At 39.8% G+C, this 24,446-nt stretch overlaps 1 protein-coding gene across 2 annotated transcripts in view; it reads left to right on the plus strand.

Moving 5' to 3' along the window:
* The window catches only part of HOMER3 (homer scaffold protein 3), a gene marked incomplete at its 5' end in the record, with an annotated part of 299,617 nt that overhangs the window by 88,555 nt on the left and 186,616 nt on the right, over positions 1 to 24,446 (plus strand). The window contains one exon of one of the 2 annotated variants that reach the window (XM_082243056.1): positions 6,141 to 6,313. The exons of the other annotated variant lie outside the window; for it this stretch is intronic. Coding sequence (XP_082099182.1) covers positions 6,294 to 6,313 — 20 coding nt within the window. The remainder of the gene's footprint in view (positions 1 to 6,140; positions 6,314 to 24,446) is intronic. 2 annotated transcript variants of the gene reach the window in all.

Genomic DNA, 24,446 nt, shown 5'->3' on the forward strand with positions numbered 1-24,446 from the left:
TGGTCCTGGGCTTTTCACAGTCGGTGAGTTTAATGCCTCCATTATCTCCTTCTGAGAAATTGGTGTTTCTAAAGCTAGTAATTTATCTGCTGACAATTTAGGTAATTTTGATTCCTTTATATATTTTTGTATCTTTTTTTTTCTATTTTGTTCTACTTCATGTGATTCCGTTTGCTGCACATTGTATAGGGCATCATAATGAATAAACAAAACCAATCAGTGCAGACAGGTGGATGTAGCTAAATATGGATGGAAATGCCGGCTGAACACCGACCCGGGACACACAGCAAAATCCCAGAACTAAATAACAAACAAAATGGTGCAGCGCAAATCCCAGTAATATCATAAACAAAAGGTGATATATAAAGCAAAAGTCTCAAAGGTAAAATTAAGAAAAAAGTCCTTAGATCCACTTGGTGTTGAAAAAGGATGTAGGAGACAACAACTCCAAATTTTTCATACTCCACGGAGCCTCTGTGGATACTACTACCTGAGGCAATTTGTATATGATTTCTGTCTGGTCCTTAGCCGCTAAGAGGTACATGCCTGTAAATCTGGAGCCCGCTGATTGATGTGAACATATACAGCGTTTTTAGACCTTCTGGTAATACAGGGGTCAAAATCTGAGGTGAGGGCATATGTGTGCTTTCTGGTGGAGAGAGATCACTGTTTGGAGTTTGGAGTTGTTGTCTCCTACATCCTTTTTCAACACCAAGTGGATCTAAGGACTTTTTTCTTAATTTTACCTTTGGGAATTTTGCTTTATATATTACCTTTTGTTTATGATATTATTGGGATTTGCATTGCACCATTTTGTTTGTTATAGGGCATCATAGTAACTTTGAAATGCTTCATAGGAAAACATGCGGGGGGTACCATTAATTGGTAATTGCACCCCCACGCACTTAAATCCGCAGTCTTTTAGTGTCTTTTAGTGCTTGGGGGTACCGTTGAAGTGGAAGTAAAGTCCGCTGTATTTCATTCTTTTTCAAGCCCCCCAGGTGGGTTATGCCATATTGTACTAGTATGCACAGCCTATTAGTACATTATGGCAGATGTTCCTGTCATATAGTGTCCTCCTAGCACAGCACTGGGACTAATCCGGCGGGCCCCTGGTGCTTGCATCTTCGCCCGGTCTTCCTTCTGGGTCCCGTGCCTTAGGATACTTGATAGGCCAGGCCGCAATGACGCCACTCCTGTGCATGCGCACGAGAGTCACATAACTGCAGCATGGATGGGGTGCTGATCAGGGCCGTAAATGCTCGCTGAGTTGCGCATGCGCGGCTCAGTGTACATGACAGCTGACTGGCAGAAGGATGCATTTATGACAGAAAAGACCAATAGGGATTGTCAGCCATTTGAATAAAAAACAACTTTACTTCCTCTTTAAGGGTAATGGCACCACCACCTGAAGCAATGTGTTTTTTTGTGCGGCTGCATGGGGGTGCAGGAATGTAATTTTAAAATTTACACATGCACAAATGTGAACCTAGCTTGAGCCATATCCTGAATTTAAAGAGGACATGCTCTGAAGGACCTTTAGATACAAAGGTCCATCTAAAGCCTAGTACACACGGGGCGAAATGTCAGATGACATCAGCTGGTTCAATAGTAACCGGGCAACATTCGACCCATTAGTACGTTTAGCCAGCTTCTGTTAAAGGGGCATTAGCAAAAAAAGATCTGCTGACCGGCTCTCAGCCGGCGCTCTCAGCCAATGGCTGAGAGCAGTAACCGGATTATTCTGGCGGGGATGCTGTTCCCCAATCAGAACACTATAGCACAGCAGGGGAGATCACTGTACTAACATTGTATTGTTAGTACAGCAGCTCCAACCTGAGCTGCCAGGTTTCAAACTAGTGTTGTGTTCGTGGCTTAAGAAGGGGAGAGTGGGGGAGATTTACTAAAACTGGTGCATGCAGAATCTGGTGCAGCTGTGCATGGTAGTCAATCAGCTTCTAACTTCAGCTTGTTCAATTAAAGTGTTAGTAAACCCAGGACCCTGCATTTACTATATCTGGTCTCCCACAGTACACAGAACATGGAAATGCAATTATTTTAGTAAATACAAACTGCTAAATACCTTTTCTCATCAGCAGTATATAGCAGTCTTGTGACTTCTATCAGTTCCTAGTAAAGCTTGTAGGAGGCGTTTTTATCCTCTCCTGACCCTCTGTCTGGACAGTGCTGATTGGCCCTGTGCTGATCACATCCCAAGAAGAAGAAAAACTCTCTAGCTATACACACCTAACTGAGCATGGGCAGCCTGACTCCTAATGCTCTGTACTATCACAAAATTAGTTGGCGTTAGTTAAAGAAGAGGGGGAACAGAGAGACACAGCCTTTATACACAATGCAGAGGATTAACCCCTTAGGTTCCACAGTGAGTATAACAAACATGCTTTACTGCATATACACACTGATTTTACTGTTGTGGGTTTAGTAACACTTTAACCACTTACGTTATACTGTGGCAGGCAGCCCCCTTTGCGTGAACTGAATTAGGTATACGTCAGTCGCGTGTCTGCAGCTAGGGGGCGAGCGCGCGCCGCTGGCAGCGCGCTCCCGCCCCCATTTGGCAGCGGGGACTCGGATGCACAGGGCAGGCGGCTCCGATTGCCGCCTGACACCCGTGATCACTACCAGCTGAGAGAGAATGACGGGCAGCTGTTGTAAACACAGCTGACCGTTCTCTCTGGAATGAACACAGAGCTCCTGTGATCCTTCTATATAGGAACACAGGTCTCTGTGATCATTTCACAAGCCACGCCTCCCCCCACAGTTAGAATCACTCCCCTAGGCTCACATTTAACCCATTGATCACCCACAGTATAAACCCCTTCCCTGTCAGTGTCATTATTACAGTAACAGTGCATATTTTTAGCACTGATTACTGTAGTAATGTCACTGGTACCCCCAAAAGTGTAAAAATTGGCTGTTAGGGGTCCGATCTGTCCGCCACAATGTCGCAGTTCTGCTAAAAATCGCAGATCGCCGCCATTACTAGTAAAAAAAAAAAAAACAATAAAAAATTACATAAATCTTTCCCGTAGGTAGTAGACGCGATAACTTTTGCGGAAAACAATCAAAATACGCTTATTGCGATTTTTTTTTTTTTACCAAAAATATTGAGTAGAAAAATCTAATTGGCCTAAAAGGTTAAAAAATTTTGATTTTTACATTTTTTTTTGGGAATGTTATATAGCAGAATGGGAAAAATATTGTTTTTTTTTTTTTTTTTCAGAATTTACGCTCTTTTTTTGTTTATAGCGCAAAAAATAAAAAATCACAGAGGTGATCAAATACCACCAAAAGAAAGCTCTGTTTGTGGGAAAAAAAGGACATCAATTTTATGTGGGTACAGCTTCGCACGACCGCGCAATTGTCCGTTAAAATAACGCAGTGCCGATTTGCAAAAAATGGCCTGGTCATTAAGGGGGCAAATCTTTCCGGTCCAGAAATGGTTAAAGTAGAAGTCCACCCTAACACTAAAATTCCTGCATCTATACACTTCCACGATCTAACAGTAATCTATCTAGCCCTGTAAAGAACAAATCAGTTTACATACCTTTTTTGAAGCTGATCGGACCCCATCCCACGCTGAGCTGTCAGCCGCGGCTTCGTTGTGGAGGCAGGTGCAAAGGACACATCCGACAACGGAAGCCCCATAGTAAGTCTATGGGTGACGTCATTCACCATTCATTTCACAGTAGTTGTCGGCTGTGTCCTCTGCAGAGCTTCTGCTTCTGGACCGGCTTCAAAAGAGGTAAGTATACTAATGTTTTTCTTTACAGGGCTCTATAGGGGGGATACTGGGCACAGGACTACATAATACACAAAGCGCTGGGCACAAGACTGCCTAATACACAGAGCGCTGGGCACAGGACTACATAATACACAGAGCGCTGGGCACAGGACTGCTTAATACACAGAGCACTGGACACATAACTACATAATGCACAGAACACTGGGTACAGGACTACATAATACACAAAGCGCTGGGCAAAAGACTACATAATACACAAAGCGCTGGGTACAGGACTGCATAATACACAGAGCGCTGGGCACAGGACTGTTTAATACACAGAGCACTGGACACAGGACTACACAATGCACAGAACACTGGGTACAGGACTACATAACACACAGAGCACTGGACACAGGACTACATAATACACAAAGCGCTGGGTACAGGACTGCATAATACACAGAGCGCTGGGCACAGGACTGCATAATACACAGAGTGCTGGGCACAGGACTGCATAATACACAAAGCGCTGGGCACAAGACTGCTTAATACACAGAGCGCTGGGCACAGATCTTCATAATACACAGAACACTGGATACATGACTACATAATACAAAGAGCACTGGGCACAGGACTGCATAATACACAAAGCACTGGGCACAGGACTACATAATACATAGAGCACTGGGCACAGGACTGCATAATACACAGAGCGCTGGACACAGGACTACATAATACACAGAGCGCTGGGTACAGGACTGCATAATAAACAGAGCGCTGGGTACAGGACTACATAATGCACAGAGCGCTGGGCACAGGACTACATAATACACAGAGCACTGGGCACAGGACTACATAATACACAGAGCACTGGGCACAGGACTGCATAATACACACAGTGCTGGGTACAGGAGTACATAATGCACAGAGCACTGGGCACAGGACTGCATAATACACAGAGCACTGGGCATAGGACTGAATAATACACAGAGTGCTGGGTACAGGACTACATAATGCACAGAGCACTGGGCACAGGACTGCATAATACACAGACCACTGGGCACAGGACTACATAATACACAGAGCACTGGGCACAGAACTACAGAATATACAGGAGGGTGTTAGGCATAGAGTACAGGGTTTAGAGGTTTGCTATGCACAGAGGACACTTCTGCCCCCACATCCGCAGCTCACCTCTGCACCCTTCTCTCACAGATTATCTCTGCAGCCACCTCTTAGCCCTTCCCCCAAACCAGCTAATGTCTCCAACTCTCCCCCCCATCTGCTCATCTCCCGGTCTCAGCCCTCCACACAGTAGTTTTTTGGCTCTGCCTCTCCTCCACTGAACAGCAGCAGGAGCGGCAGTGAGATCGTCCAGCAGGGGGCATCAGCATCTGAGCCACCAGGCTGTTTTTCAGCCAACATGGGATGCCCTTTCTACTTTTTTCGGGCCCTGAATCCAGGGCAGTCTTGGTCCGGGGACAGTGTCCTCAGTCTGGGGACTGTCCCTGGAAACCGGGGACGTCTGATCACCCTATTTTTTGATTGGACTTATACTTTAAGCTTTGGCAATAAAACTTAGAATCTGATTGGTTTCTATGCAGAGCTGCTCCAATTTTTGCACACTCCAGCTTTAGTAAATCTCCCCAGTGTGCCCACTGGGGAAGGTGGAGGTCATTGTTTTGGCACCAGTGTTTATTTATGACTTCACAAATTACACAAGAATATTAGAAGATGCAATCTATGGACACGTTTTTGATTCTTTTTGTTCACATTTAGAGCCGGTTCACACTGAAGCGATCCGACTTCGGGGGGCGACCTGTGAAGTCGCGTGCACCGTGACTTCGGCGCGACTTGCAGGGACTTCACATAATGGAAGTCTATGCAAGTCGCTCCCAGGTCGCCCCAAAGTAGTACAGGACCCTTTTTCTAAGTAGAACGGATCCTGTGCTAATCAATGGCGACTGACCGACCGCGACTTGTCAGGCTGACAAGTCGCCTGACAAGTCGCAATAGTCTGAATGGGCTCTTAGGGATTTGTTCTTGCGTTTTAGATTTTTGTGATACACAATTTGTTGATTTATTTAATTTATGTGGTACACTTTGTTAGGTATTATTGCAGTTGTTGCAATGGGTATGTAGTATGTGATTTGACACACTAGATAGGATTGATCTATTTGCATTTAGCATTGCATTTTTAATAAATACATAAAATAAATAATGTTTAAGGCAAGGAATGGACAAATGTACTGTACTTTTTTTGAGGTCCCCAAATCTTTGTCCTCATGATAAAGAGTTCACCATGGGGTACACATACTAGAAAATGAAGAGGTGCTGATGCTTCCTGCTTTTTATAGAATAGACAAATGACATCTGTTTCCTATTTCTTCAGGAAATGAATAATTTCAGCTCTGAGCAGGCCAGACTTTGCACTATTGGAGCCTAAGGAAGGACTTTTTGTAGTCTATGCTGTGTTCACATCTGTCAAGGAAACTGTGACCTCTCTCTTCTTTGTCACTGGTCTTCCACAATTCTTAGCACACAAATGTCTTCTTCTACTAACAGGTATGGGGTTTCTTTCTTCAGTCTTCTTATCTATAGCTCTGCATGACCATTCTTCTGCTTCTTTATCTTATGCTTATAGATCTGTGCAGAAATAAGTCATTAACCTGTATGCAGGCCCCAGATTTAACAGTCTGTCAATAATCTCCACATCCTTATCAGTGTCTGCTCAGAAATGAAATAGAAAGGATAAATCTCGCTGGGAAAAAATGTCTGCATTTAACCACTTAAAAACCGGGAAGTTTTCCCCCCTAAAGACCAGGCCATTTTTTGTGATTCGGGAATGCGTTATTTTAACTGACAATTGCAAAATTGCAAAAAAAGAGCAATAATTTTGAAAAAAAAAAAAAAAAAAACAATATTGTTTACTTTCTGCTATATAACATTCCCATTAAAAAAAATTTAAAATCAAATTTTTTCATTAATTTAGGCCAACTAGCATTACTTTACCTGACAATTGCGTTGTCGTGCGACGCTGTACCCCCCCAAAATAAAAAAAATTGATGTCCTTTTTTTCCCCCACAAATAGAGCTTTCTTTTAGTGGTATTTGATCACCACCTGTGCGATTTTAGATTTTTTGCTCTATAAAACAAAAAAATGAGCAATAATTTTGAAAAAAAAAAACAATATTTTTTACTTTCTGCTATATAACATTCCCATTAAAAAAAAATTTAAATCAAATTTTTTCATCATTTTAGGCCAACTAGCATTAACTTACTGACAATTGCGCGGTCGTGCGATGCTGTACCCCAAAAAAAATTTGATGTCCTTTTTTTCCTCACAAATAGAGCTTTCTCTTGATGGTATTTGATCACCTGTGTAATTTTTTTTTTTTTTTTGCACTATAACACAAAAAAAAGAGCAACAATTTTGAAAAACAACAAACAATACTTTTTACTTTCTGCTATATAACATTCCCATTAAAAAAAATTTAAAATCAAATTTTTTCATTAATTTAGGCCAACTAGCATTACTTTACCTGACAATTGCGTTGTCGTGCGATGCTGTACCCCCCCAAAATAAAAAAAATTGATGTCCTTTTTTTCCCCCACAAATAGAGCTTTCTTTTAGTGGTATTTGATCACCACCTGTGCGATTTTAGATTTTTTGCTCTATAAAACAAAAAAATGAGCAATAATTTTGAAAAAAAAAAACAATATTTTTTACTTTCTGCTATATAACATTCCCATTAAAAAAAAATTTAAATCAAATTTTTTCATCATTTTAGGCCAACTAGCATTAACTTACTGACAATTGCGCGGTCGTGCGATGCTGTACCCCAAAAAAAATTTGATGTCCTTTTTTTCCTCACAAATAGAGCTTTCTCTTGATGGTATTTGATCACCTGTGTAATTTTTTTTTTTTTTTTGCACTATAACACAAAAAAAAGAGCAACAATTTTGAAAAACAACAAACAATACTTTTTACTTTCTGCTATATAACATTCCCATTAAAAAAAAATGTAAATCTAATTTTTTCATAATTTTAGGCCAACTAGCGTTAATTTAACTGACAGTTGTGCAGTCCTGCGATGCTGTACCCAAAGAAAAAAATTGATGTCCTTTTTTTCCCTCACAAATAGAGCTTTCTTTTTGTGGTATTTGATCACTTGTTCGATTTTTTATTTTTATTTTTTGCGCTATATTTTTTACTTTCTGCTATATAACATTCCCAATAAAAAATATTTTAAAATCAAATTTTTTTTCAACATTTTAGGCCAATTTGTATTCTGCTACATATTTTTGGTAAAAAAAATCCCAATAAGTGTATATTGATTGGTTTGCGCAAGCGTTATCGCGTCTACAAACTAGGGGAATGATTTATGTCATTTTTATTTAATTATTATTTTTTTTAAATTGGTAATGGCGGCGATCAGCGATTTTTAGCGTGACTGCGACATTGCGGCGGACAGATCTGACCCTAACTGACATTTTTGACACTTTTGGGGGGACCAGTGACATTACTACAGTAATCAGTGCTAAAAATATGCACTGTTACTGTACTAATGACACTGGCAGGGAATGGGTTAACACCAGGGGCGATCAAAGGGTTAAATGTATGCCTAGGAGGTGTTTTCTAACTGTGAGGGGGATGGGCCTATGGAATGACCACACAGACCTGTGTTCCTAAATAGAAGGAACACAGGAGCCCTGTGTTGACTGCTGACAGAACAACGGTCTGCCGTGTTTATAACGGCAGACCACCGTTCTGTCTCCCCGGGGAGTGATCGGGGGTGCCCGGCGGTAATTGCGGCCGACGGCGCTGCAGATAAGCTTCCCCATTCGCAAATCGGCACGCGCCACCCCACAATCGCTCCCAAAGAGCGACATATGGGTACAGTGATTCGCGCAGCCGAGCCACCTTGCCGCAGTATATCTGCAGGGGGTGGTCGGCAACAGGTTAAAGCGAAATTAAAACCAAAATATTTATATATTGCAGCTTACCAATTCTTAGATGTGGTGGCTGCATTCATTTTCTTTTTTTTTTTTAGGCTTTTATTTTTTCCCTTTTAACCTAGTTATCCCACCATGAACACATTTTCTTTCTTAAAACCTAAAGCTGGATACCCACTATACAACTTTTGTTGTTAGATTTCCTTTAGATTTACCTTCAGCTATGTAGTGCAAGGGCCTTCCTGATTGCATACAAATTGAAAGTGTTTAGGTTCGACGTGTTTGACGGTTTGGCATGCGATTTGACGTGTCAGATAGGCCCAACATAATTGTGGGCTTAAGGTCCATATGGCTCCCACTGCTTTCTCAGAGCCTCTGAGGAAGGAGAGAGCCACTGCTTTCGTGCACAGCGCTGGATCGAGATTGGGCTCAGGTAAGTAAAGGGGGGGGGGGAAAGCTGCAGAGAATGTATTAAGGTCAAAAATCTTTAGCCTGTAGAACCACTTTAAAATCACTGCATCTGGAATTGTGTTAAAAAAAGTTTGCTTTGGTACCTGTTCCCCAGGGCAGTGCCCAGCCCGTCATAATATTTATTTGACAATCCCTTTGTGATTATTCTAGAAAATAGCAATTACTGGTTTTTAACAGTTGGCTCCCATGGACTTCAGTGGGGTTCCGGTTTAGTACAGTTGTTTTCACCAAATCTTTCTCAAACCTAGCCCAGGTGCATTACTTATCACTATTCAACAACTTTGCCCAAAACGTAAAACAATATACGTGCAAACGCGTGTATTTTGTGCATTAGCCAATCTATCAAGCTTCTACTACTATACAGTATGTTTTATACAAGTGACCAGAGTTGTATAAAGTACTCGAAACCCATACTTGAGTAAAAGTACAAGTGCTCGATCAAAAAGTGACTTGAGTAGAAGTGGAAGTGCTCGATCAAAAAGTGACTTGAGTAGAAGTGGAAGTGCTCGATCAAAAAGGGACTTGAGTAGAAGTACTAAAGTATTCAACAATTTTTGTACATAAGTATTGCAAGTAGTTTTTTTTTAAATTTTGCTACTCAAGTACTGAAAGTAAAAGTACCAGTAGTATTTTAAAAAAAATTCCTACTCAAATACTGAAAGTAAAAGTACAAGTACTGTGTTATGTAGTTATTAACCCCCTTAGCGGTAATCCCGTGCGTGACTCGGGGTTGATTTTTCATATCAGGATCGGTAACCCCGAGTCACGCTCGGGGTGGATTGCAGAGAGCGCAGCGGTGTTCTCTTACCTTATCCTGGCGATCCAGCGATGATCTCTCATTGCTGAGATCGCCAGCCGAGAGTCCCGCCGCTCCTCCGTCCCTCCGTCGGTGTGATCACTTCCTAGTTCCGTTCCCTGCAGCAGCAATGCTGCATGGGAGCGGAACTAGGGAGGGAAATAAAAAAAAAAAAAAAAAAAAACGTTGCACAAAACACAAAACACATTTTATATTATATATATATATGCATATATATATATATATATATATATGCATATATATACATATATATGCGCATATATATATATATATAAATATATATATATATATATATACACACACCGGTATATATATATATGCATATATATATATATATATATATATATATATATATGCACACACACATATATCTATATATAATATATAATGCATGAATTATAATCTAATCAATAATATAATTTTATTATATATATTATATATTAAATAATAAAATAATATTATTGATTCGATTATAATTCATGCGTTTGTGTTTCAAATTTATCACATCTGGGATGTCTACTAGACTCTTGTTTTGGTCAGGTTTAAGTCAGTAATTACTAAGAATTGTAGGCCTATAATACATAACGCCAAATTTCCATGAAAACAATAGTACCGCTTTTGGTATGTAATTCCTGACATAATCATACCGCCAGGGAGGTTAAAGAAAGAAGTCAAAAGTTTGAACATCATATTGTTTTTTATTATTTCAAATGCAGCTTTTATTTATACATACAGTAGCATTTATTTTCGTATGCGCTGTTAATACACATTTTTTTGAAACCTGCCATCTACTGTTCTGGCAGTGGTAATTTTTATAATAGTAACGAGTAACTATGCAGCACAAAAAAAAAAAATATCGGAGTAGAAGTATTGAAATCATTGAAAAAATGTAGTGAAGTAAAAGTGGAAGTAGGAGAAAAAAATTCTACTCTAGGAAAGTACAGATACCGCCTTTCGGTACTTAAGTACAGTAGTGAAGTAGTTCTACTTAGTTACTATACATCTCTGCAAGTGACACCCTGTCAATCTTTTATGAGAATGCAGTCATGTATTCATATTTTTAGAATTGCATTGCAGCCTTCAGGCCAGGTTCACACATATGCGGCCAATGGTTCGGGCCTGGGGCCCGATGTTCAAGGACTCGAGTCAGGTGCGAGTCAGGTCCGAATTTTTTGCCTGAATTTGCACGTGAATTGGACCCAAAGAGGCACAGGACTCTTTTTAAAGGCAGACCACGGCCCCCCAGGACCTGTGTGAACTGGCTCCATCGAGTGCTGGTCACTCTTGCATGTCATGCGAATTGGATGCAGAGAAAACCAGCATCCTAATAGCACATATGTGAACCCAAGCCTCAATGAATGCCCTAGTTGTGTTGATCTATTTATTTTGCAATAGAAAGCTGATTGAAAAACACTAAAATTGCCAGAAAATTGCTGTGTGTAACCAGCATTACTCATCTTGTTCAGCGCTATCCCTTCCCAGGCTTGATATGTCCAGCAATGAGAGTAAAGGGCCATACACACTATAAGATTTTCTGAAGACTTTTTCCTTCAGATTTACCTTTTCTATGTAGTGCAAGGGCCTGCCATATTGCATACAAATTGAAAGTGTTTGGGATTGACCTCATATTATATGGTTTTGGTAAATCTAAAGGAAAAAGTCTTCAGAAAATCTTATAGTGTGTATGGCCCATAAGTGGAGGAAATCATTCCATACCACGCAGAGTCTTTGCTTAGAATGAAAGGAAAAGGGTAGGCATTTTATATGCCCCCTTTTCCACATGGGAGAAGTGGCGGGGAAAGCTAGAAATAAGAAAGGTCAGTTTCAGGTCATTAGGTCTTCCCGGGTTTTTTCCTCAGGGAAAAAAGGCTGGATGAGGTACCTGAGGTAAAGAGTCACGTGTAGCTGCAGGTGACTGGGATGCACCTGCAGTGGCGCGGGGAGCTCTGAGGAAAATCTAGGCGGGAAGTTAGGATATAAATAGGTGAGCTCAGCTGTGAGGGGCTCATTCACCTCAGGAGCAGCAGCAGAAGAGGTTCCCCAACCCCCCCTCCCCTGTTGTCGCGGCTTTTATTACGTGGTGGGTCACCTTTGTTTTACAAAGGGGGACAAGTGGTTTATTACTGGATGTTTTAATACATTTTATTGAATTTTATTTATTTGATAAAGCCTGAGCCGTAGTGGCTGGGCTGGTTTTAAGATGATATTTATTGATATTTATTGAAGATTTAATATGTTTTAAACCAGTAATAAACGGCCGCGGCCAGATTATTCCACAATTTTGGTGTCTGCATTCTCTATTTAATATTTATTGTTAAAGTATGGTATTATATTAACCTCCCTGGCGGTATGATTCTTTTGGATTTTAGGTGCTGAAAGCGGTACCATTATTTTGCATGTAATTCTTGTGAATGAGCAGCCCAAACCAACTGTATACATTTACTATATATATATATATGTATGTATACATATATTATGTATACATGTATTATATATATATATATATATATATGTATATAATGTATACAGTTGGTTTGGGCTGCTCATTCACAAGAATTACGTATATATATATATATATATATATACGTGTGTGTGTGTGTGTGTATATATATATATATATATATATATATATATGTATATATATATATACATATATATGTATATATGTATATACGTATATATATATATATATATATGTATATATGTATATATATATATATATATATATACATATATATATATATATATATATATACATATATTTACATAAAAAGTACAGTAAAACTGCAGGAAAGGGCACTGGGGAGCAATGTAATGTGATTTTATTTTATTTTGAATGGTATCAGTGTGTTTGGTGTGTTTTACATTTGAATTTGCCGCCGGTTCCACCCCCCCCGGCGGACGTCACATCGCCGGAGATGGAAGCCGGGGCTCGCAGACGATCGGGAGAGAGCTCCGCCGCCGCATACCGCCCGCATTCATCGCTGGATCCCGGAGAAAAGGTAAGTAAAACCTATTCCAGCATCCAGCGATCTTCCTAGCGCTACCCCGAGTGTGGCTCGGGGTTACCGCTTTTGGCAATAAAATCTAACCCCGAGTCACGCTCGGGAATACCGCTAGGAAGGTTAAGGAAGGAGTATACACTGCCTACTCTCCCATAACACTATTTCCATATTTTGCATTTCTGTTCCTTCTCTCTTTCAGTTAACTGGCTCCTAGCCTGTGAAAAACATGTCGGCTGTTAAAAATCACTTTTTGGGACTATGAAAAATGAACAAATCTTACAGCTTTTATTTGTATAGAAATATATATTTTCCTTTGAACTCAGCCAGAAGGCATTATCACTTTATGACCCAGCCATGATTAACAGGGAGAATGTGCATCTTACTTGGAAATTCCCCAAGACTCAATTAAGGGAAGCTTTGGTTTGGGTCAGATTAATCAGCTGTCATTTCATCTGGGTCACACGATGCACACTGTAAAAATCTTAATGCTTGCACCACTCACCCCATCCTTTGGGAAAAGAAAATGCCTATTAATTAGGAAGTAAGTAATTAGAAAAACAATATGCTCCTTTAAAAGAATGCTTTTAATCAATCCACCCTTCTTTTTTATTCTTTTGGGAGTGGAAAATTGACTTTCATCCTACTGTAGTCATATTACTTAACATCACTTTAGCTTGGTCTGTATTGTATCTCATCCTCTAATTTATTGATCCAAATCTATTTTTTTGCCGGTTCTAATTTGTTCCAGACTGCATACATATTTTGTATACATTCAACATACTATAAAAACGCTCCTATAGCTAAGTAGAGCCATATGGTATAATTATCTCCTGGAAATATGACGGTTTACACAATGCACCCCTTCATGTCCCACTGCACCTAGGAAGCAGTTATTCCCTGTCAACCCCCTGTGTCTTTTTCAAGTTAATTAATCTCAGCTGAATGATATAAGTGACATAAAAAAAAGCTATGTTAAGGTATTTATTAAACAGGTATTTTATCATCTGATTTATGTAAACGGCATGAAAGGCAAAATAGTGTCATGGTCCATGGCAGCCATCTTATATTTCATTTATTTACTTGCACTGGGAAAATAAAACAATGCACCTGATAAGTTGCTGTGGGCAACAGTGTTCCTAAATCAGGCCTAACTGGCTAGGACGGCATCAATAATAAAGGCAAAAGGGCCAGCTGAAAAAAGCTCAACAGTCCACAAGAGGACCAATGGCTTGATCCCAAGCCACTAATTCTTGTTTTGTAATTAAGAAGGAAAAGAGCAGACCTCTCTGCAGTTTGAACACCCATCACCTCCCCTCTTACCTTACACATGGCCACCATATGGCTGGAGTACCATTATCACTTTAAAACCTAATGCAATACAGGCACAATAGTCTGCACATACAGTATCTTCAGATGTTTACATGCCCTCCCCTCTGGAGTCATGCTTTAATAAGAAAATTTTGACCCCTCTTTATACTTCCAGGTTTATGTATGCTCTAGTATCTTTGACCACTTTACCACCGGAGGATTTTGCTGTCTTACGTCCAGGCCACTTTTTGCGATTTGGCACTGTGCAACTTTAACTGACAATTGTGCGATCATGCAACACCATACCCAAACTAAATTCACGTCCTTTTTTTACCCACAAACAGAGCTTTCTTCTGGTGGTATTTGATCACCTGTGCGATTTTCATTTTTTGCAATATTAATTAAAAATTCGACAATTTTGAAAAAATAACAATATTTTTCTACTTTGACAGTTAGAAAATAACCAATGTATTCAATTTTTGTCATATATTTAGGTCAAAATGTATTTAGCTACATGTCTTTGACAAAAAAAATTCTCAATGAGCGTATTTTTAACCGCTTTATGACCGGAAGGTTTTACCCCATTTCTGACCAGGCCATATTTTGCGATTCAGCACTGTGTTACTTTAACGGACAATTGCGCGGTCGTGCGATGCTGTACCCAAATTAAATGATGTCCTTTTTTCCCCACAAATAGAGCTTTCTTTTGGTGGTATTTGATCACCTGTACAATTTTTACTTTTTGCGTTATAAACAAAAAAAGAGCGACAATTTTGAAAAAATAACAATATTTTTCACATTTTTTTATATGAAATTCCCCCCCCCCCCCCCAAAAAATGTAAAAATCTAAATTTTTTTATCATTTTAGGCCAATTTGTTTTCTGCTACATATGTTTGGTAAAAAAAATCGCAATAATCGGATTTTGATTGGTTTGCGCAAATGTTATTGCGTTTACTAACTAAGGGAAAGATTTCTGTCATTTTTGGTGTTTTTTTTTAACGAGTAATGGCGGCGATCTGCAATTTTTTTTGCGGGACTGCAACATTGCGGCGGACAGATCGGACTCTTGACTGAAATTTTTGACACTTTTGGGGGTACCAGTGACATTACTACAGTAATCAGTGCTATACATATTTATTGTTACTGTAAAAAATGACACTGGCAGGGAAGGGGTTAATTTTTATCGGAGAGGGAGGGGTTAATGTATGCCTGGTGCTTACTGACATGTGTGGGGGGAGGTGACTGATTGACACAGGGACAAATCACAGGTTCAGCTATGCTGAACCCTGCAATCTGACCCTGCCTGTCACTTACGAGATCCGCCTGCTTTGTTTACACAAGCGGGCCGATTTCCACACTAGATCCCCGACGATCGGGGAAGAGCAGCGGTGATCACCGCCGCTCCTCCCCTGGCCCGACTCCCGCTGTAACTGAGCGAGCCGGAGAGAGGGGAATGTCTGGTGACGTAGGTCTACGTCGCCAGACGATAACGAGCCACTTTGCCGCAGTACAGTCAACGTGACTGGTCGGCAAGTGGTTAAAGAGTTTAGAACCATTGGGGGGCAAGTTACATACATAGTAGTTGAGATTGAATAAAGACAATAGTCCATCCAGTTCAACCTGTGTAGGTGTGTGTGGCCGTAATCATTTCCCATACCCCTGAATGTTTTGATCCTTGAGATAAGAGATAAAAAAGTGCAGCGCTAATATAAAATGAACAAACCAAATGTCCATATATTGAACATATCCATAAAGAATTCCTGAAGAAAAGTGAATGGAATAAATCTCATATGAAGAATAAAAAACCAAAGTCCATATGCGAAAGTGTTTGGTCAAATCAATCCAAGAATAAACTTAATCTGTGTTGGATAAACAAAGTGAATCAAAAATAACTTGAATTCTTGAAGATATATTGTATACGAAAAATATATCAGAAAGTCCAAATAAATCTGTAGCAAATTGAAGAAAATATAGATATCTTGCCCTCTGTTATGGTGGTAGATAAATGCGCTTACCAGAATGAGTAGACTAACGTTAACCTACGGTACGCAAGTCAACTGGGCTAAAAAGTTGATGTGGGATGACTCTGAAGAAGGTGTCCTCAGGCCTTATTTCCTGGATATATAATCTTCAAGAGGTAAGGGAGAAGGAGTCCCTCATCCAGACCGAGTTGTTATAGGCAGCAAAAAAAGAAAAATATATATAGTGTGATACCGCTAACAACAGTGTATCACATAGGTGCATGCATATATCACCCAACCACCAGGCAGAAAAGTAGGATGATGTGAATAATGGGATAAAAACCAATTAACCAAAGTGCAGTGCAATAATTAGTAGGGCTGAAACAACTAATCGATTAATCGTCAACTAATCGATTATGAAAATAGTCGTCAACTATTTTCGTAATCGATTAATCGGTTAGCCGATTAGTTGTCCTGCATACAGAATGCATTATTTGTTTACATATCAGAAAATACAGTGCAACGCACATACAGCTCAGTACACCGTCCATACATGTATATAGATGGCAGAGAACTTGTGAATGTGTGAGGAGCAATGCCTCATGGGAAATGTAGTCATGGGCAATAGAAGGACCCAAGTGATTCTAAAGGCAGAGGTTTTTTTAACCTTGCTATAGGGACACTCTGTACAGTACTATACGTTGCTGCTTCCTATAGGGGCACTTTGAAGGCAGGAGGGGCCAGAAGTGCCGTGGGAAGGGGGGGCGCAGAAGAGGAGAATCAGTGCTGCTCTGTGTAAAATCATTACACAGAGAGGGTAAGTATGACAAGATTGTTGTTAAAAAGAAAAAAAATCCAACATTTACAATCACTTTAAGGGCTCTGTGCTGGGAAGATGAGCATCTGAACCCAGAGAAGGTGGAGGCCGATAGACTAGAGGCGATATAAGGTATTACAACATTTAAAGTAAAAGTTTACTAGTATTGTGCATTTAAAATTATTATTTCTCTTACGTCCTCCGACAGTCGCCGCCCCCTCCCAAGTCTTCACCAATGGGTATTGACCTTTGCTCCGCAGGAGTAGCTAGGCAACAAGAATTGTTAATACAAAAACTTTTAGCATAGACACACCCCTAGGGGCTGTCCCCTCAGTCAATACCTCCCTGCACCAGCATTCCCAACTCAGTTTGGTAGCATAGCAGTATATACAGGTCTACCATTTTTGGTAAGAGTATCTAGTTTTTATTTTATTTTGGTGATTGAATACCATGTATTTGGCTGTTTTTTCTCTTCTTGGACCTTCAACCGGTTGCATGTGGATGATATCTATAAAATCTGTTTAGCCTATATACTATATGGTATTATAGGCTCACGCCATCTGGTAAGCACACACACAGGGTCCCTTTTCCATGGTGATGGGATCCTAAGGGTTAAGGATTCGTTGGGGGATTCAGCATCTTCCTTGGACGAATAATTCCATTTGGCTGCTATATATATGTTATTGAGTTATATCATTTATTATTTCTGGTAAATGTACATCTTAATTTTCATACTTGGTGACGGGTTGATCTAATTATTGCACTGCACTTTGGTTAATTGGTTTTTGTGAATGGTTTTTATCCCATTATTCACATCATCCTACTTTTCTGCCTGGTGGTTGGGTGATATATGCATGCACCTATGTGATACACTATTGTTAGCGGTATATATATATTTTTCTTTTTTTGCTGCCTATAACAACTCGGTCTGAATGAGGGACTCCTTCTCCCTTACCTCTTGAAGATTATATATCCAGGAAATAAGGCCTGAGGACACCTTCTTCAGAGTCATCCCACATCAACTTTTTAGCCCAGTTGACTTGCGTACCGTAGGTTAACGTTAGTCTACTCATTCTGGTAAGCGCATTTATCTACCACCATAACGGAGGGCAAGATATCTATATTTTCTTCAATTTGCTACAGATTTATTTGGACTTTCTGATATATATTTTGTATACAATATATCTTCAGGAATTCAAGTTATTTTTGATTCACTTTGTTTATCCAACACAGATTAAGTTTATTCTTGGATTGATTTGACCAAACACTTTCACATATGGACTTTAGTTTTTTATTTTTCATATGAGACTTATTCCATTCACTTTTCTTCACGGAATTCTTTATGGATATGTTCAATATATGGACATTTAGTTTGTTTATTTTATATTAGCGCTGCACTTTTTATCTCTTATCTTTCACCAATTATTTTTCAGTTGGTAGTGCTAGCAGCTTTTTTATGGTTAGCGCGGTATATACACTTTCTTTTCTGTAAACACACTTTTGATCCTTGAGATGTACGTCCAAGAGTCTTTTAAACGTAGCCACACTCCCCGCAGTTACTACCATTTGTGGTAGAGAATTCCACAGTCTTGTAGCCCTTACTGTAAAGAACCCTCTGCGTAGCCTGAGGTTAAAACGCTTCTCCTCTAATCGCATTGTATGTCCTTGTGTCCTCATGCATTTCTTGCGACTGAATAGTTTTTTTTCTATGTCGAGATGTCGAGAAGTTTTTGAAGAAGATGTTATACCACAAAATAAATGTATTCTTCTAAGGTGTGCTTGAGCTTTTTGTGAACAGTCAACAGCACATGGAGAGAAAACTTAATGCAAATCACAAACAAGTTGACTTTACAGCAACTGTCGCTTGAAAAAATCCTTAAAAAACTCCCTGAAACAGAAGGCTCCTAATATTTATAATTCAGATCGGCAGTGAGTCTAAACTTAGCTTTCTTGAGGAGCTTCAGAATATGGCAGAATCTGCAGTATCCTGCACAGTTTCAGGTATATTGGATGCCATGTCCCCCACTGTGCATTTTTTTTTCCATCCGCTTGCCCCTTTGTCATCACAAGACATAAACAGAGACATAGGGTCCAATAGGCGGAACCACAGCGCATGGTGGGTGCATTCAATACACCTTGAAGTATGTCAGATGTAGAAGAGTCGTGTTTTACCAAAAGTTTTGAAAACAGCAAAGTGAGCACTCACTACCCACTAGAGAAAAAGGTATTAAAGGACAAATTACACTCACATTTGTTCTTAATCCAGCAATATTTCCCATGCGGCCCCACCTGAAGCCAAGCAGCCTTGCTTCAGAAAGTAACCCCTCTGGGTCCTTTAAAAAGTATCCCCACTGGGTCCTTTTTTTCATCCTGTGCCCTTTTTATACGTAAGGGCAGATTCATATTCTGTAGGGCTGCTGGTGGCCTCCATAAGTACGGATCACCACAGAAATGAATGAGGGCACATTCTTAAACAAAGCTGTATGGCTATGGACAAGGCCATGAAGTGAAGACCACTGCTATAAGAATGAAGGTGAGTGTTTCTACAGGTTAGCTGCACTCAGGGGGGTGAAGGAAGGCAAGACTTAGGCTAGGTTCACATCTATGTGGGTGGTGCCACTGCCGGACCCGCACAATTACCAGCAGCCTCAACCACCCACACAGAGAAATGCGGGACCCGCAGGCGGGTGCCATTAATCCTAATGGCATATCGTATGCACTGGAAATCACAACCACACTGGGAACCTCGGTTCCCATGTGGCCTTTAAACTGAAAAAATAGTGCAGGGACTTCTTTCCTGTGTGTCATTGGGCACGGTAGCCCATTAAAATGAATGGGCTCGCGTGCCCGCGCGGACCGCGCCCACACGACTTCACAGATGTGAACCTAGTCTAAAAGGACAAACTGTATAAAAGTCTTCTTTTTCAGGAGTTTTCTTTTCTTTTTCTTTTTTCTTTTGTTCAAGCCTTTAATGGTTGCTTTAAATGTAGGCAGGAGTGTGAGAATAAAATAATCAAGGCTTAAACCCATTCATTACCATTATTATTATTATTATACAGGATTTATATAGCGCTTTACAATATAAAAGGGAGAGAATACAGTTACAGTACAATAAAATACAAGGGGGTTAAGAGGGTCCTGCTCAGAAGAGCTTACAGTCTATTAGGGCTGGGCAGATGGTAAAAAAGGCTATAACTGTGGGGGATGAGCTGATGGAAGTGTTAATAGATTAGATAACCTGAAGGCAGCCAGAGTAGTAGATAGCCAGACAAATTTAGGTAGAGAGTTCCAAAGGATGGCAGAGGCTCTGGAGAAATCCTGGAAACAAGCATGGGAGGAGGAGACAAGGGAGCTTGAGAGCAGGAGGTCTTGAGAGGAGCAGAGAGGATGGTTTGGATGATATTTGGTAACAAGATTGGTGATGTAGCTGGGGGCAGCGTTGTGAATGACTTTGTATGTTGTAGTTAGTATTTTTAATTTAATTAGCTGGGCAATTGGAAGGTAGTGTAGGGATTGGTGAAGAGGGGTGGCAGACACTGAGCGGTTAGTAAGGTAGATGAGCCTGGCAGCAGCATTCATGATGGACTGAAGAGGGGATAGCCTATGGAGAGGTAGGCCTATGAGGAGAGAGTTGCAATAGTCAAGGTGAGAGTTAACAAGGGAGTGAATGAGTAGCTTGTAGAGCTGCACGATTAATTGTTTAAAAAATTGCAATCTCGATTCAACCCTCTTCACGATCTTAATCCAGCAATTTCCATTCTCTGCTCACAGCTGACAGCTGTCAAAGGAAAAAAACAAACAAAAAACAGCCACAAAAGTTTATCACAACATTCCTAAGCGCTGAGATATAAGGAGAAACATTGTATTGTTTTGTTCTTTTGGATCAAAGAATGAAGTTGATGAACTTCAGATGAACTTCTGTCTGTAAATGAGGTCAGTTTAACAACCTAAAGACTAAGCCTTTTTCTGACACTTGTTGCTTACAAGTTAATATCAGTATTTTTTGCTAGAAAATTACTTAGAACCCCCAAACATCATGTATATTTGCCCCTATTATACAAAAAATTGGGCTAACTTTACTGTTTAGTTTTTTTTTTATTCATTGAAGTGTATTTTTTCCCAAAAAATCGTGATTCTCATTTTATACATAATCGTGCAGTTCTAGTAGCTTGGTGGTTTCATTCGTTTAAAAAAGAGGCAAATTTTAGAGATGTTACGGAGGTGAAGTCAACAAGCTTTTGACAACGACTGGATTTAGGGTTGAAAGGACAGGTCAGAGTCTAGGATTACACCTAGTACCTTGGCATGAGGGGAGGGATTGATGGTTGCATTATTGATTTTGATGGAAAAGTCATGGAGGGGGGCACGAGCAGGGGGGAATATTATCAGCTCGGTTTTAGAGAGATTTAGTTTAAGGAAGCAGTGTGACATCCATGCTGATATGTCAGTTAGTAAGTTAGTAATGCAAGAGGAGTGAGGTGAGGAGAAGACAGATAGATTTGCGTGTCATCGGGATATGGATGGTATTGGAAGCCATGGGAGGTTATCAAGTTGCCAAGGGAGGAGGTGTAGATAGAGAAGGGGTCCAAGAACAGAGCCTTGGGGGACCCCCCACAGAAGGAAGAAATGGAGAGGAGGAGACCATAGTAGTAGAAGAATGCAAATAGGGCAGCAATACATTTATCATAAAACTTTACTATATTGAAAGCAAATTAAAACATGTATATTATGGCGGCTATATTATGGCTGCTACAGGCCAAAGTTTCTTACCTATTTGCATGATTTATATTCTACCCCAGTTTCAAAAAGGTTGGGATGCTGTGTAAAACCTACATAAAAACAGAATGCAATAATTTGCAAATCTCATAACCCAGATTTTACCCAGATTTTATTCATAATAGAAAATATAAAACAAATTGAATGTTTAAACTGTGAAAATGTACCATTTTAAGAAAAAAACATAAGGTAATTTTGAAATTGAGGGCAGCAGCATGTCTCAAAAAAAAGTTGGGACAGGGAAACAAAAAGCTAGCAAAGTAAGTGGTACTAACAAGGAAAAGCTGGAAGAACATTTTGCAACTAATTAGGTCAGAGTCAGAATGTGTCAGAAGTAAAGATGGGCAGAGGTTCACCAATCTGTAAAAATCTGCATCTAAAAATTGTCGAACAATTTCACAATAATGTTCCTCTGTGTAAAATGGCAAAGATTTTAAATACATCGTCATCTACAGTATGTAATATCATCAAAAGATTCAGAGAGTGGGATTCTGGTCGGGGGTCTTCGGACTCCATTGTCAGATCCTGGGCCACTTTTCTTATCAGCAGAAATTGGCCACTTACCTATTTATCACAACTAAACACACACTTAGCAAGGGCCTATAAAAAGCCTGCTGTTTCATTTGCAGTGGTCCAGCACCTTGACGAACCCTTATGATCCATGAAAAAAGTATCCTCCATGATACTCATGCTAAATTCCTCAAAATGTGGGCTCCATGGGGGTCTTATTCTCTTCCAACCTTGCACCCGACCAGCCTAGGCCGTTTGAATTAATCTTTCTCAACCCCCAGATTGGGGGAACTTCCCTCCCTTACCCTTCCTTTGCTCCTCGCCTATGGCCCTCCTTCTTTTACTACCCTCTCTCTCTTTCCTTGGCCCTTTGCCTGTCACTCTGTTCCTCTTTCCTTCTTCTAAGTCCCTGCCTTAAATAATCTTTTTTTTTTTTTCTTTTGTGTTCAGTTTGGTTTTATTTACCCTATTTTGGCTCTCCATTTACCCACCTTAACCCCTGAGTCCTAAGTTTCAGACATTATGCATTGACCCCTGACCTGGTCGGAGGGTCGTTGTTCGTTATTAGTTTACACTCTATGGCACATATTTTTCTGTGTTTTCACATGAAATCCTGCATTGTGTCCAATGTTCATACCCCAGTGTGGGAATTTTGCATCTGTAATCTGTTTATATTTCAATAATAATTATTGTACCAAAAAAAAAAAAAAAAAAAAAAAAGATTCAGAGAATCTGGATAAATCTCTGTGTGCAAGTGACAAGGCTGAAACACAATATTGGATGCCTGTGATCTTCCGTAAATCAGACAGCACTGCATTAAAAACAGGTATGATTCTGTGATGGACATCACAGCACGGGCTCAGAAATACTTCCAAAAATCACCATCTGTGAACACAGTTCACTGTACCATCCAAAAATGGAAGGTAAAGGTCTAGCATGCAAAGAAGAAGCCATACCTGAACATGATGCAGAAGCACTGCTGTCTTCGCTGGGCCAAAGCTCATTTAAATGGTCTGTTGCAAAGTGATTAACTATTCTGTGATCAGACAAATTTAAATTTTACATTTTTTTTTTTGCAACCATGGGCAAATCCTCCGGACTAAATTGGGGAGGGATCTTACTGCTCAATTTCAGTGTTCATTTTTAAAGCCTGCATCTCTAATGGTATGGGAGTGCATTAGTGTGTAGGAAATGGACAGCTTGCACATCTGGAAAGGCATCATAAAAGCTGAAAGATATATCCAGGTTTTAGAGCAGCATATGGTCCCATTCAGACAACGTCCTGTTCAGGGAAGGCCTTGCATATTTGCTAAACTGCATACTGCATTCCTCATAACAGCATGGCTTCATAGTAGAAGAGTCTTGGTGCTTAACTGACCTGCCTGCAGCCCAGACCTTTCACCAATTGAAAATATTTGGCACATCTAGAAACAGAAAAATCCACAAAGAAAACCCAGGACTGCCGAGCAGTTAGAATCTTATATCAGGCAAGAATGGGACAACATTCCTGTTCCAAAACTCCAGCAGCTGGTCTCCTCAGTCCCCAGACATTTAAAGAGTGTTGTTAAAAGAAGAGGAGATGGTATACCATGGTAAACATGGCCCTGTCCTAACTTTTTATGAGATGTATTGCTGCCATCGCTTTCAAAATGACCCTATTTTTTTTCTTAAAATGGTAGATTTTCTCAGTTTAAACATTTGATATGTTTTCTTTTTTTGTGAATAAAATATGGGTTTAGAAGATTTGTAAATCATTACATTGTTTTTATGTAGATTTTACATACAGCGTCATAACTTGTTTGGAAATGGAGTTGTAGTCCACACAAACAATTGCTAAGTCAGAGTTTTTAAATGCTCTACAAGCCTCAAAAAATAAAAACAAAATAAAAATCTAGAATTAAAAAAAAAAATGTAATATTTTTCTATATTTACAAAGGTAGAAAGACTTTAATTCACAAACTGATCTATGAGCAGTGTTCTAATGCAATGGGAATTCTACCATGCAGATGTTTCATCACATTTGCACAAGAAACATTAGTCAATGACTACATTATGCTCGCAGAATTAGGGCAGAGA

This window comes from Pelophylax lessonae (genome assembly GCF_965119305.1).
Source record: "Pelophylax lessonae genome assembly, chromosome: 1".
Classification (NCBI taxonomy): Eukaryota; Metazoa; Chordata; class Amphibia; order Anura; family Ranidae; genus Pelophylax; species Pelophylax lessonae.